Source organism: Coregonus clupeaformis, chromosome 12, assembly GCF_020615455.1.
Source record: "Coregonus clupeaformis isolate EN_2021a chromosome 12, ASM2061545v1, whole genome shotgun sequence".
NCBI classification, from domain to species: Eukaryota; Metazoa; Chordata; class Actinopteri; order Salmoniformes; family Salmonidae; genus Coregonus; species Coregonus clupeaformis.
Window position 1 is genome coordinate 26,821,205 of NC_059203.1, and position 15,792 is coordinate 26,836,996.

The 15,792-nt window shown below is 41.5% G+C and overlaps 1 protein-coding gene across 1 annotated transcript in view; it reads right to left on the reverse strand.

The window, feature by feature from the left end:
- LOC121578141 (pleckstrin homology domain-containing family A member 6) overlaps positions 1-15,792 on the reverse strand; it is a 199,263-nt gene that overhangs the window by 82,453 nt on the left and 101,018 nt on the right. Inside the window, 3 exon segments of the mRNA XM_041892273.2 lie at positions 7,316-7,420; positions 7,734-7,869; positions 11,559-11,642. Coding sequence (XP_041748207.2) covers positions 7,316-7,420; positions 7,734-7,853 — 225 coding nt within the window. The 5' untranslated portion in view covers positions 7,854-7,869; positions 11,559-11,642.

The window sequence follows — 15,792 nt, forward strand, 5'->3', positions numbered from 1 at the left end:
GAGAAATACTGCCCTATGTGAAGAAGAGGAAGAGAAATATGAGACCTAAACAACGTGAGAGGGAAAACAACACTGGTCCAAAACAAAAGTAAGTGTCTGAGACATACTGGATCAAAACAAAGTAAGTGTCTGAGACATACTAGATCAAAATAAAGTAAGTGTCTGAGACATACTGGACCAAAACAAAGTGTCTGAGACATATTGGATCAAAACAAAGTAAGTTTCTGCGACATACTGGACCAAAACAAAGTGTCTGAGACATATTGGATCAAAATAAAGTAAGTGTCTGAGACATACTGGACCAAAACAAAGTGTCTGAGACATACTAGATCAAAATAAAGTAAGTGACTGAGACATACTGGACCAAAACAAAGTGTCTGAGACATATTGGATCAAAATAAAGTAAGTGTCTGAGACATACTGGACCAAAACAAAGTAAGTTTCTGCGACATACTGGACCAAAACAAAGTAAGTGTCTGAGACATACTGGATCAAAACAAAGTGTCTGAGACATACTGGATCAAAACAAAGTAAGTGTCTGAGACATACTGGATCAAAACAAAGTAAGTGTCTGAGACATACTGGATCAAAACAAAGTGTCTGAGACATACTGGATCAAAACAAAGGAAGTGTCTGAGACATACTGGACCAAAACAAAGTAAGTATCTGAGACATACTGGATCAAAACAAAGTAAGTGTCTGAGACATACTGGATCAAAACAAAGTAAGTATCTGAGACATACTGGATCAAAACAAAGTAAGTGTCTGAGACATATTGGATCAAAACAAAGTAAGTGTCTGAGATATACTGGATCAAAACACAGTAAGTGTCTGATACATACTGGACCAAAACAAAGTAAGTGTCTGAGACATACTAGATCAAAATAAAGTAAGTGTCTGAGACATACTGGACCAAAACAAATGGAAGAGACATACTGGACCAAAACAAAGTAAGTTTCTGCGACATACTGGACCAAAACAAAGTAAGTGTCTGAGACATACAGGATCAAAACAAAGTAAGTGTCTGAGACATACTGGATCAAAACAAAGTGTCTGAGACATACTGGATCAAAACAAAGTAAGTGTCTGAGACATATTGGATCAAAACAAAGTGTCTGAGACATACTGGATCAAAACAAAGTAAGTGTCTGAGACATACTGGATCAAAACAAAGTAACTGTCTGAGAAATAATGGATCAAAACAAAGTAAGTGTCTGAGACATACTGGATCAAAACAAAGTGTCTGAGACATACTGGATCAAAACAAAGTAAGTGTCTGAGACATACTGAATAAAAACAAAGTAAGTGTCTGAGACATACTGGATCAAAACAAAGTGTCTGAGACATACTGGACCAAAACAAAGTAAGTGTCTGCGACATACTGGACCAAAACAAAGTAAGTGTCTGAGACATACTGGATCAAAACAAAGTAAGTGTCTGAGACATACTGGATCAAAACAAAGTAAGTGTCTGAGACATACTGGATCAAAACAAAGTAAGTGTCTGAGACATACTGGATCAAAACAAAGTAAGTGTCTGAGACATACTGGATCAAAACAAAGTGTCTGAGACATACTGGATCAAAACAAAGTAAGTGTCTGAGACATACTGGATCAAAACAAAGTGTCTGAGACATACTGGATCAAAACAAAGTAAGTGTCTGAGACATACTGGATCAAAACAAAGTAAGTGTCTGAGACATACTGGATCAAAACAAAGTGTCTGAGACATACTGGATCAAAACAAAGTGTCTGAGACATACTGGATCAAAACAAAGTGTCTGAGACATACTGGATCAAAACAAAGTAAGTGTCTGAGACATACTGGATCAAAACAAAGTAAGTGTCTGAGACATACTGGATCAAAACAAAGTGTCTGAGACATACTGGACCAAAACAAAGTAAGTGTCTGCGACATACTGGACCAAAACAAAGTAAGTGTCTGAGACATACTGGATCAAAACAAAGTAAGTGTCTGAGACATACTGGATCAAAACAAAGTAAGTGTCTGAGACATACTGGATCAAAACAAAGTAAGTGTCTGAGACATACTGGATCAAAACAAAGTAAGTGTCTGAGACATACTGGATCAAAACAAAGTGTCTGAGACATACTGGATCAAAACAAAGTAAGTGTCTGAGACATACTGGATCAAAACAAAGTAAGTGTCTGAGACATACTGGATCAAAACAAAGTGTCTGAGACATACTGGATCAAAACAAAGGAAGTGTCTGAGACATACTGGACCAAAACAAAGTAAGTGTCTGCGACATACTGGACCAAAACAAAGTAAGTGTCTGAGACATACTGGATCAAAACAAAGTAAGTATCTGAGACATACTGGATCAAAACAAAGTAAGTGTCTGAGACATACTGGATCAAAACAAAGTAAGTGTCTGAGACATACTGGATCAAAACAAAGTAAGTGTCTGCGACATACTGGATCAAAACAAAGTAAGTGTCTGAGACATACTGGATCAAAACAAAGTGTCTGAGACATACTGGATCAAAACAAAGTAAGTGTCTGAGACATACTGGATCAAAACAAAGTAAGTGTCTGAGACATACTGGATCAAAACAAAGTGTCTGAGACATACTGGACCAAAACAAAGTAAGTGTCTGCGACATACTGGACCAAAACAAAGTAAGTGTCTGAGACATACTGGATCAAAACAAAGTAAGTGTCTGAGACATACTGGATCAAAACAAAGTAAGTGTCTGAGACATACTGGATCAAAACAAAGTAAGTGTCTGAGACATACTGGATCAAAACAAAGTAAGTGTCTGAGACATACTGGATCAAAACAAAGTGTCTGAGACATACTGGATCAAAACAAAGTAAGTGTCTGAGACATACTGGATCAAAACAAAGTGTCTGAGAAATACTGGATCAAAACAAAGTAAGTGTCTGAGACATACTGGATCAAAACAAAGTAAGTGTCTGAGACATACTGGATCAAAACAAAGTGTCTGAGACATACTGGATCAAAACAAAGTGTCTGAGACATACTGGATCAAAACAAAGTGTCTGAGACATACTGGATCAAAACAAAGTAAGTGTCTGAGACATACTGGATCAAAACAAAGTAAGTGTCTGAGACATACTGGATCAAAACAAAGTGTCTGAGACATACTGGACCAAAACAAAGTAAGTGTCTGCGACATACTGGACCAAAACAAAGTAAGTGTCTGAGACATACTGGATCAAAACAAAGTAAGTGTCTGAGACATACTGGATCAAAACAAAGTAAGTGTCTGAGACATACTGGATCAAAACAAAGTAAGTGTCTGAGACATACTGGATCAAAACAAAGTAAGTGTCTGAGACATACTGGATCAAAACAAAGTGTCTGAGACATACTGGATCAAAACAAAGTAAGTGTCTGAGACATACTGGATCAAAACAAAGTAAGTGTCTGAGACATACTGGATCAAAACAAAGTGTCTGAGACATACTGGATCAAAACAAAGGAAGTGTCTGAGACATACTGGACCAAAACAAAGTAAGTGTCTGCGACATACTGGACCAAAACAAAGTAAGTGTCTGAGACATACTGGATCAAAACAAAGTAAGTATCTGAGACATACTGGATCAAAACAAAGTAAGTGTCTGAGACATACTGGATCAAAACAAAGTAAGTGTCTGAGACATACTGGATCAAAACAAAGTAAGTGTCTGCGACATACTGAAACAAAACAAAGTAAGTGTCTGAGACATACTGGATCAAAACAAAGTAAGTGTCTGAGACATACTGGATCAAAACAAAGTAAGTGTCTGAGACATACTGGATCAAAACAAAGTAAGTGTCTGAGACATACTGGATCAAAACAAAGTAAGTGTCTGAGACATACTGGATCAAAACAAAGTGTCTGAGACATACTGGATCAATACAAAGTAAGTGTCTGAGACATACTGGATCAAAACAAAGTAAGTGTCTGAGAAATAATGGATCAAAACAAAGTAAGTGTCTGAGACATACTGGATCAAAACAAAGTGTCTGAGACATACTGGATCAAAACAAAGTAAGTGTCTGAGACATACTGGATCAAAACAAAGTAAGTGTCTGAGACATACTGGATCAAAACAAAGTGTCTGAGACATACTGGACCAAAACAAAGTAAGTGTCTGCGACATACTGGACCAAAACAAAGTAAGTGTCTGAGACATACTGGATCAAAACAAAGTAAGTGTCTGAGACATACTGGATCAAAACAAAGTAAGTGTCTGAGACATACTGGATCAAAACAAAGTAAGTGTCTGAGACATACTGGATCAAAACAAAGTGTCTGAGACATACTGGATCAAAACAAAGTAAGTGTCTGAGACATACTGGATCAAAACAAAGTGTCTGAGACATACTGGACCAAAACAAAGTAAGTGTCTGCGACATACTGGACCAAAACAAAGTAAGTGTCTGAGACATACTGGATCAAAACAAAGTAAGTGTCTGAGACATACTGGATCAAAACAAAGTAAGTGTCTGAGACATACTGGATCAAAACAAAGTAAGTGTCTGAGACATACTGGATCAAAACAAAGTAAGTGTCTGAGACATACTGGATCAAAACAAAGTGTCTGAGACATACTGGATCAAAACAAAGTAAGTGTCTGAGACATACTGGATGAAAACAAAGTAAGTGTCTGAGAAATAATGGATCAAAACAAAGTAAGTGTCTGAGACATACTGGATCAAAACAAAGTGTCTGAGACATACTGGATCAAAACAAAGTAAGTGTCTGAGACATACTGGATCAAAACAAAGTAAGTGTCTGAGACATACTGGATCAAAACAAAGTGTCTGAGACATACTGGACCAAAACAAAGTAAGTGTCTGCGACATACTGGACCAAAACAAAGTAAGTGTCTGAGACATACTGGATCAAAACAAAGTAAGTGTCTGAGACATACTGGATCAAAACAAAGTAAGTGTCTGAGACATACTGGATCAAAACAAAGTAAGTGTCTGAGACATACTGGATCAAAACAAAGTAAGTGTCTGAGACATACTGGATCAAAACAAAGTGTCTGAGACATACTGGATCAAAACAAAGTAAGTGTCTGAGACATACTGGATCAAAACAAAGTGTCTGAGACATACTGGATCAAAACAAAGTAAGTGTCTGAGACATACTGGATCAAAACAAAGTAAGTGTCTGAGACATACTGGATCAAAACAAAGTGTCTGAGACATACTGGATCAAAACAAAGTGTCTGAGACATACTGGATCAAAACAAAGTGTCTGAGACATACTGGATCAAAACAAAGTAAGTGTCTGAGACATACTGGATCAAAACAAAGTAAGTGTCTGAGACATACTGGATCAAAACAAAGTGTCTGAGACATACTGGACCAAAACAAAGTAAGTGTCTGCGACATACTGGACCAAAACAAAGTAAGTGTCTGAGACATACTGGATCAAAACAAAGTAAGTGTCTGAGACATACTGGATCAAAACAAAGTAAGTGTCTGAGACATACTGGATCAAAACAAAGTAAGTGTCTGAGACATACTGGATCAAAACAAAGTAAGTGTCTGAGACATACTGGATCAAAACAAAGTGTCTGAGACATACTGGATCAAAACAAAGTAAGTGTCTGAGACATACTGGATCAAAACAAAGTAAGTGTCTGAGACATACTGGATCAAAACAAAGTGTCTGAGACATACTGGATCAAAACAAAGGAAGTGTCTGAGACATACTGGACCAAAACAAAGTAAGTGTCTGCGACATACTGGACCAAAACAAAGTAAGTGTCTGAGACATACTGGATCAAAACAAAGTAAGTATCTGAGACATACTGGATCAAAACAAAGTAAGTGTCTGAGACATACTGGATCAAAACAAAGTAAGTGTCTGAGACATACTGGATCAAAACAAAGTAAGTGTCTGCGACATACTGGATCAAAACAAAGTAAGTGTCTGAGACATACTGGATCAAAACAAAGTAAGTGTCTGAGACATACTGGATCAAAACAAAGTAAGTGTCTGAGACATACTGGATCAAAACAAAGTAAGTGTCTGAGACATACTGGATCAAAACAAAGTAAGTGTCTGAGACATACTGGATCAAAACAAAGTGTCTGAGACATACTGGATCAAAACAAAGTAAGTGTCTGAGACATACTGGATCAAAACAAAGTAAGTGTCTGAGAAATAATGGATCAAAACAAAGTAAGTGTCTGAGACATACTGGATCAAAACAAAGTGTCTGAGACATACTGGATCAAAACAAAGTAAGTGTCTGAGACATACTGGATCAAAACAAAGTAAGTGTCTGAGACATACTGGATCAAAACAAAGTGTCTGAGACATACTGGACCAAAACAAAGTAAGTGTCTGCGACATACTGGACCAAAACAAAGTAAGTGTCTGAGACATACTGGATCAAAACAAAGTAAGTGTCTGAGACATACTGGATCAAAACAAAGTAAGTGTCTGAGACATACTGGATCAAAACAAAGTAAGTGTCTGAGACATACTGGATCAAAACAAAGTGTCTGAGACATACTGGATCAAAACAAAGTAAGTGTCTGAGACATACTGGATCAAAACAAAGTGTCTGAGACATACTGGACCAAAACAAAGTAAGTGTCTCCGACATACTGGACCAAAACAAAGTAAGTGTCTGAGACATACTGGATCAAAACAAAGTAAGTGTCTGAGACATACTGGATCAAAACAAAGTAAGTGTCTGAGACATACTGGATCAAAACAAAGTAAGTGTCTGAGACATACTGGATCAAAACAAAGTGTCTGAGACATACTGGATCAAAACAAAGTAAGTGTCTGAGACATACTGGATCAAAACAAAGTAAGTGTCTGAGACATACTGGATCAAAACAAAGTGTCTGAGACATACTGGATCAAAACAAAGGAAGTGTCTGAGACATACTGGACCAAAACAAAGTAAGTATCTGAGACATATTGGATCAAAACAAAGTAAGTGTCTGAGACATACTGGATCAAAACAAAGTAAGTGTCTGAGACATACTGGATCAAAAGAAAGTAAGTGTCTGAGACATACTGGACCAAAACAAAGTAAGTGTCTGATACATACTGGACCAAAACAAAGTAAGTGTCTGAGACATACTGGATCAAAACAAATGGAAGAGACTATTGGAAGAAGAGCAATATCTGGTCCTAGCTATGGGGTATTTATGGGGTATTATGGGGTATTTATGGGGTATTATGGGGTATTTATGGGGTATTTTGGGGTATTTATGGGGTATTATGGGGTATTATGGAGTATTTGACTAGGTATAAGGGGAAACTGCCTCATGTTACTTACAGTGCAGTATATAGAGATGATTTACCTGTTTGTATAGCCAGCCCTGTTTGGTCACCTCTGCTTTAGGGTTCCTCCGCATGGAATTAGAACGTTTCCCAAACGTAGCTGCTTTCCTGGGAGTACGGGACGCCTGGAGAGGACAGGAGGGAAGGAGAGTGTGAAGAGAGGACAGGAGGGAAGGAGAGAGGGAAGAGAGGACAGGATGGAAGGAGAGAGGGAAGATGAGAGAACGTGGTGTATGGTTTAGTGAGGTGTTGTGAGGTGTGTGTGTGTGTGTGTGTGTGTGTGTGTGTGTGTGTGTGTGTGTGTGTGTGTGTGTGTGTGTGTGTGTGTGTGTGTGTGTGTGTGTGTGTGTGTGTGTGTGTGTGTGTGTGTGTGTGTGTGTGTGTGTGTGTGTGTGTGTGTGTGTGTGTGTGTGTGTGTGTGTGAGTGTGTGTACTGACCCGGGGTGTGAAGGGCTGGGACTGGGTCTGGGATTCAGGGGAGCATAGGTCTGATACCATGGTGGTGCTGTTGTAGTTGGGTGAACTCACAGGTCCTCTACCTCCCGCCTTCCCATTCATCTCCAAATCACAGCTCCTACACAAAGACAGAGAGACAGAGAGATAAAGTCAATGACTCACACAATCAACATTAATAACACATGCAAACACAGTATATTGTCTACTATCTTTCTGTCACTATATTTGAGACTGCCTGCTTGAGGTTATAGTGTCAAAAAATGACCCCTGATATTAATGCTTTTAGAGTAATGAGGAGAGCGAACAAAGAGAGAGAGAGAGAGAGAGAGAGAGAGAGAGAGAGAGAGAGAGAGAGAGAGAGAGAGAGAGAGAGAGAGAGAGAGAGAGAGAGAGAGAGAGAGAGAGAGAGAGAGAGAGAGAGAGAGAGAGAGAGAGAGAGAGAGAGATAAGAGAAGGAAAGGAAAGGAAGGAGAATGACTAAGACCTCTCCTATCCCAGCCCTGTTTACTGTGATCCAGTTATTGATCACTCCATAGGGGGGCTGCTCTGCCTCTCCCTGCCTTGCCCAGTCCTGTTCTGCTCTGCTCTGTTCTGCCCACCCTGCTAGATATTGATCCACTGACCAGCAGGAGGGATGAATTTACAATCTCCTCTCTGTTCCTGTTTCTCTCTTTTTTTACTCTCTTTTGATTTCACTCCCCTCCATTCAGGCACTCTGTTCCTCTCTCTAGCTATTTTCTCTGTCTCTCTCTATACCCCTTCTCTCTTTCTATTTCTATCCCGGACAATCCTGACCTCTTCCATCCTCTATCACATTCTCTCACTCTCCATCTTTCTCTCTCCCTCTCTGTGTCCCTCTTTCTCTCCCTCCCCCACCTTTTCTCTGTTCCAGTAATCGAAAGTCCAGTAATTGAAAGTCCAGTAATCAAAAGTCCAGTAATCAAAAGTCCAGTAATTGAAAGTCCAGTAATCAAAAGTCCAGTAATCAAAAGTCCAGTAATTGAAAGTCCAGTAATCGAAAGTCCAGTAATTGTAGGCAGAGCATAAGTTTGCATAAACAAAGTTAGCAAAGTTAATTTATGATTCTTTTCATAGCCTCTGTACATAAATACGCCCACACACGATGCAGACACAAACAAACTGGAAGCTCTGATGCACAGAAAAAGCCACATATATGACAACATATACAGAAATCCCATATAAATATATTTCTCTGCAGTTGTTTCACCAGAATACGGTCAGTCTACACTAACATAAGAGCACACTTATGATGAGATCTGTTGAGATGCATGACGAGGTCCTGACTCTCAGTGGTCATTGTACAGATAACTTCCAAAATATAGGAAACACCAACACAAAGTGTCTTCTTAATAGGCTGTTGGGCCACCACGAGCCAGAACAGCTTCAATGCACCTTCACATAGATTCTACAAGTGTCTGAAACTCTGTTGGAGGGATGCGACACCATTCTTCCACTAGAAATTCTATCATTTGATGGTGGTGGAAAATGCTGTCTCAGGAGCCGCTCCAGAATCTCCCATAAGTGTTCAATTGGGTTGATATCTGGTGACTGAGACCCCCCCTACACACACACAAACACAGCCTTTATACCCTATGCTCCTTTGAGACCCCTCTTTCAATGTCACAGATCTCTTCTTCTAGCCATGGCATCCAAAATAATGGGCAACTGGGCATTTTTATACATGACCCTAAGCATGATGGGATGTTGATTGTTTAATTAACTCAGGAACCACACCTGTGTGGAAGCACCTGCTTTCAATATACTTTGTATCCCTCATTTCCTCAAGTGTTTCCTTTATTTAGGTAGTTACCTGTAGATTCCATGACACTTATGATGACAGTAGAGGTGTTAACCAGGTGATGTCCTGACTACGTGTACAACCTTACCCTTTAAACTATGGCCAAGTAATCATCCCTCGAACTTCCAGTTGAATCATTTAACCCTTTACCTTCCACTACAACTCTTCCTCAGCTTTTTGCTGTAAAAGAGTGTTCTTCATTAGCCTCGCAAAGTTGCCTGATCCCGCAAGCTTACATTAAAAGCTATTCATGCAGCATTTAATGTAAGCTTGCGGGAGCAGGCGGCTTTGCGAGGCTAGTTCTTCATCAACTCCCCTAGTAAACTGAAGGTAAATACTAAATACTAAATATCCCCATTGTAAGGGTTAGTCCCAGTGTTTTATATTGACGCTTTGAACAATAACTTGCAGTAAAACACCGCCTCTTCGCAGGTAACATCATATCTTACTAATGTCCAATGCATCATCAGCTCGATACAGTATTGATTGTGGTGGGGAACACAGTATTATCTTAACACCACTGGGGGCAAGTATCTAGCTGTCAGGGATGTGGAATTACTGGTATAACTGTTATATGTTATATTATATTACGGGTGGGGTCTCAATGTCATAGTCCTTGGTGTCTAAGCCTGGGTAACCCTCTCAAACACACACAGTTTGAGAGTTAGCAGACCCCAGTATTCTGCATATGAGCAGATTGCTGAGCCCCGTGCTCAAGTGCTTCCTGTAACAATAGCACAGTGCATTCCCCCATAGTGACAGATGTGATCAAAGTGACTCTGTGAAACCTGCTACTCTATTCCATCTCTCTCCCCTCTCACACACACACTGTCTCTCCCTGTCGCATATCACAGCCCATTTGTCTGTGTGCGTGACACCATCATGTTTGTCTCAACTGTTCTCTTTTCTGGTGTCAGAATTTAGTGTTAGGTTAGCTGCAAAGCTGAGTGAATGGGATGTTTTATTTATTATCTCAATACAGCAACACTTTGAAAGGAACTGCAGAGATTTTTCACAAGTTACATTTCTGTATTGCTGGTGATGCAGACCACAAGTAAAGGGTATATGGGCATTAGGGTTCAAGTTTGATGTTACTCCCTGCAGGTAAGTGTCTACAGCAGGGATCATCAACTAGATTCAGCCGCGGGCCAATTCTTTCTTGAGCGGATGGTCAGGGGCCCAGAACGTAGACTGCAAATTGAAGCCCAAACAGATATATTATCTGACTAAAACATAATCATTTCAAACCTTGCTTAAATTTGGATATGGTCTTATAGATCTCTCTATTATGCGTGGGAATACTTTGGAACAGATTTCTCAAATTAAAATCACTTGGAGATGATTTGCTGGTGTTTTTACAGTATTTTATGCCCCCCCAAAAAATGTAAAATAAATGTATTTATTTTTCCTCAGAAAACTTGGGGGTCCAAATAAAATCACCCATCGGCCAAATTCGGCCCACGGGTTGCCAGTTGGGGAACCCTGGTGTAGAGGTTCACATTAGGTTAAGGTAAGGTTTTACTCAATGTAGGTATACAGTATGTGTAGGTTTTAGGGTTGTGTTGTTATATGGTCACGATAAGGTTGAGGTTGGATTGTACTCACGTCAGCTATTTGTGAATCGGTCTGTTTAGGGTTACGTTGGTTTAAGGTTAAGATTATAATATTATGGTTATAACTGGGTTGTACTCATGTCAGGAATGTGTTTATTGGTCCAGGTTAGGTAGGGTTAGGTTGTATCAAAGTTAGATTAATGTTGTACTCATGTTATGTATGTCTCTATTGTTCCAGGTTAGGTTAGGGTAAGGTTGTATCAAAGTTAGATTAATGTTGTACTCACGTTATGAATGTGTTTATTGGTCCAATTTAGGTTAGGGTAAGGTTGTATCAAAGTTAGATTAATTTTGTACTCACATTATGTATGTGTTTATTGGTCCAGGTAAGGTTAGGTTAAGGTTGTATCAAAGTTAGATTAATGTTGTACTCACGTTATGTATGTGTGAATAGTTCCGGTCTCCTCCAGCTGGATCTGGATCACTGGCTGTCCAGCTGGTCCGCTGAGGTCATTTTGGCTGGAGAGGAGGAGAGGAAGAGGAAGAGAGGTGAATATTGGTGGACCCATGCTGTCAAGCTGTCAGACATGATGAGAGCAGCTGATCGGTGGCTGATCAATCATGTTGATCCCTGATGTCACAGCAACCCATCAGCCACACAGCACCTCAGCCACCTGAACTGTTTCATTATTCAACAGCAGCAGTGTGTGTGCTCCTCTTTCCATCAGACGTCACGCTAAATCTGTATGTCAGGACTCAGTAGGACAGCCTATATAGTGAATAAGTCAATGTCTGGTGTGGTGTTGTGTGGTCTGGTGTGGTGTGCTCTGGTGTGGTGTGGTCTGGTCTGGTGTGGTCGGGTGTGGTGTGGTGTGGTTTGGTCTGGTGTGGTGTGGTCTGGTCTGGTCTGGTGTGGTCGGGTGTGGTGTGGTGTGGCTTGGTCTGGTGTTGTGTGGTCTGGTGTGGTCTGGTGTGGTGTGGTCTGATGTGGTGTGGTGTTGTCTGGTGTGGTGTGGTCTGGTGTGGTCTGGTCTGGTCTGGTTTGGTGTGGTCTGGTGTGGTGTGGACTGGTGTTGTGTGGACTGATGTGTTTGGTCTGATGTGGTCTGGTGTGGTGTGGTCTGGTGTGGTCCGGTGTGGTCTAATGTGGTGTGGTCTGGTGTGGTGTGGTGTGGTCTGGTGTGGTGGCGTCTGGTGTGGTGTAGTCTGGTGTGGTCTCGTGTTGTCTGGTGTGGTGTGGTGTGGTGTGGTGTGGTGTGGTGTGGTCTGGTGTGGTGTGGTCTGATGTGGTCTGGTGTTGTGTGGTGTGGTCTGGTGTGGTGTGATCTGGTGTGGTCTGGTGTGATGTGGTCTGGTGTGGTCTTGTGTGGTCTGGTGTGGTGTGGTCTGGTGTGGTATGGACTGGTGTGGTCTGGTGTGGTGTGGTCTGGTGTGGTTTGGGGTGGTGTGGTCTGGTTTATTCCATTTTAGTGTGGTCTGGTCTGGTGTGGTCTGGTGTGGTGTGGTGTGGTGTGGTCTGGTGTGGTGGTGTCTGGTGTGGTGTAGTCTGGTGTGGTCTCATGTTGTCTGGTGTGGTGTGGTCTGGTGTGGTGTGGTCTGATGTGGTCTGGTGTTGTGTGGTGTGGTCTGGTGTGGTGTTATCTGGTGTGATCTGGTGTGATGTGGTCTGGTGTGGTCTTGTGTGGTCTGGTGTGGTGTGGTCTGGTGTGGTCTGGTGTGGTGTGGACTGGTGTGGTCTGATGTGGTGTGGTCTGGTGTGGTCTGGTCTGGTGTGGTGTGGTGTGGTGTGGTCTGGTGTGGTGTGGTCTGGTGTGGTGTGGTCTGGTGTGGTGTGGACTGGTGTGGTCTGGTGTGGTGTGGTCTTGTGTGGTCTGGTGTGGTGTGGTCTGGTGTGGTCCGGTGTGGTGTGGTCTAGTGTGGTGTGGTGTGGTCTAGTGTGTCTTTTTCTGTTTGTCTGGATGTGTTTCGGTGATCTGTGTGTCGGTGTCCCTTCCATATTGCTATTGATTTCACAGCCGATGTGTGTGTGTGTGTGTGTGTGCGCGCGCGTGTGTGCATGCACGTCTCTCTTATTTCTGCTGCACAGTGTAATCTAACCAGTGGTAAATATCCATAGTTTTATAGGTAGAGTGGTGCAGTGTGGTACCCTGCCTCCCTTTGTGGGTCCGACACCCCAGAGATATACTGAACTCTATTCAATATTTAATCTGATCAACCAGGCTATTCCTACTGTAGACTGGATTCCATACAAACACAACCTGGCTCAGTCACATGAACACAAACCAGAGGAGGCTGGAGGGCATACTGTAGATATACTGTAGATATACTGTAGGACAGGCTTATTGAAATGGCTGGACTGGAATGGTATCAAACCATTATTACACCATTCCATTAATTACAATAAGCCCCCTTTATCTCCGCCCACCAGACTCCACTGACACTAACACACCCTTACACACCCAGTCATGTACATTGATGAATATACTTACATGCATACCTATACACACTCACATATCGCACATGCACACATAGACATAACCTGCTCCGCTCACACATGTAGATTGACGCCAATGGGAGCTAAACGAACAGCACTTTTGTATATGTGAAAGATACCAGTGGATCACTTTTGGAGCTCTATTTTAACTAACCTAATGCAATGGTAAATCTAAGCACTGGCGGTAGTGCTATAGGTCAGGGGGTGTGTCAGGATTTGTTTGGGATTTTTTTACAGCCAGAATAATGAGCACATAGCTGGCAGTGGCGCGAAAGGGCTGGGTTTTGATGAATAAACAAGTTGTAGGTGTGACTCACTGGCCGATCAAGACATTCCGTGGCTTAAAGGGCAATTCCGCCACTTTTCAACCTCATATGAATGATCTCCAGCACCAAACCAGTGTCTAAATATGTGAAAACAGAGCATTTCTATGATCTGTGGTTAAAAAGATAAGAAGACAGGTCCTAAAAAATGCTTGTCTGTGACATCACAGGGTAGGTTTGAAAGAAGAAGAAAAAACAGTCTCATAGTGTTTGAAGATAACTGTCACTTTCGATTATGTCATCAGGTAGAAATTACAAAACATAGTAATGTGGCGTTTTCACATATGTAGACACTGGTATGGTGTTGAAGATAAGGACAATGAGGTTAAAACGTGGTGGAATTGCCCTTTAATACTGCATTAGTTTGTTTCAAGTTCTGTAGGTTATTGACGGACAGTCTTTGCGTTGTTATCAACTCCCATTTGGCTGTGGGCACGGAATATTCTCCTCCATGTAGCTCAGTTGGTAGAGCATGGCGTTTGCAACGCCAGGGTTGTGGGTTTGATTCCCACGGGGGGCCAGTATGAAAAATGTATGCACTCATTAACTCTAAGTCACTCTGGATAAGAGTGTCTGCTAAATGACTAAAAAAATAAAATACAGTGGGGAAAAAAAGTATTTAGTCAGCCACCAATTGTGCAAGTTCTCCCACTTAAAAAGATGAGAGAGGCCTGTAATTTTCATCATAGGTACACGTCAACTATGACCGACAAATTGAGAAAAGAAAATCCAGAAAATCACATTGTAGGATTTTTAATGAATTTATTTGCAAATGATGGTGGAAAATAAGTATTTGGTCACCTACAAACAAGCAAGATTTCTGGCTCTCACAGACCTGTAACTTCTTCTTTAAGAGGCTCCTCTGTCCTCCACTCGTTACCTGTATTAATGGCACCTGTTTGAACTTGTTATCAGTATAAAAGACACCTGTCCACAACCTCAAACAGTCACACTCCAAACTCCACTATGGCCAAGACCAAAGAGCTGTCAAAGGACACCAGAAACAAAATGGTAGACCTGCAACAGGCTGGGAAGACTGAATCTGAAATAGGTAAGCAGCTTGGTTTGAAGAAATCAACTGTGGGAGCAATTATTAGGAAATGGAAGACATACAAGACCACTGATAATCTCCCCTTGATCTGGGGCTCCACACAAGATCTCACCCCGTGGGGTCAAAATGATCACAAGAACGGTGAGCAAAAATCCCAGAACCACACGGGGGGACCTAGTGAATGACCTGCAGAGAGCTGGGACCAAAGTAACAAAGCCTACCATCAGTAACACACTACGCCGCCAGGGACTCAAATCCTGCAGTGCAAGACGTGTCCCCCTGCTTAAGCCAGTACATGTCCAGGCCCGTCTGAAGTTTGCTAGAGTGCATTTGGATGATCCAGAAGAGGATTGGGAGAATGTCATATGGTCAGATGAAACCAAAATAGAACTTTTTTGGTCAAAACTCAACTCGTCGTGTTTGGAGGACAAAGAATGCTGAGTTGCATCCAAAGAACACCATACCTACTGTGAAGCATGGGGGTGGAAACATCATTCTTTGGGGCTGTTTTTCTGCAAAGGGACCAGGACGACTGATCCGTGTAAAGGAAAGAATGAATGGGGCCATGTATCGTGAGAATTTGAGTGAAACCCTCCTTCCATCAGCAAGGGCATTGAAGATGAAACGTGGCTGGGTCTTTCAGCATGACAATGATCCCAAACACACCGCCCGGGCAACGAAAGAGTGGCTTCGTAAGAAGCATTTCAAGGTCCTGGAGTGGCCTAGCCAGTCTCCAGATCTCAACCCCATAGAAAATCTTTGGAGGGAGTTGAAAGTCCGTGTTGCCCAGCGACAGCCCCA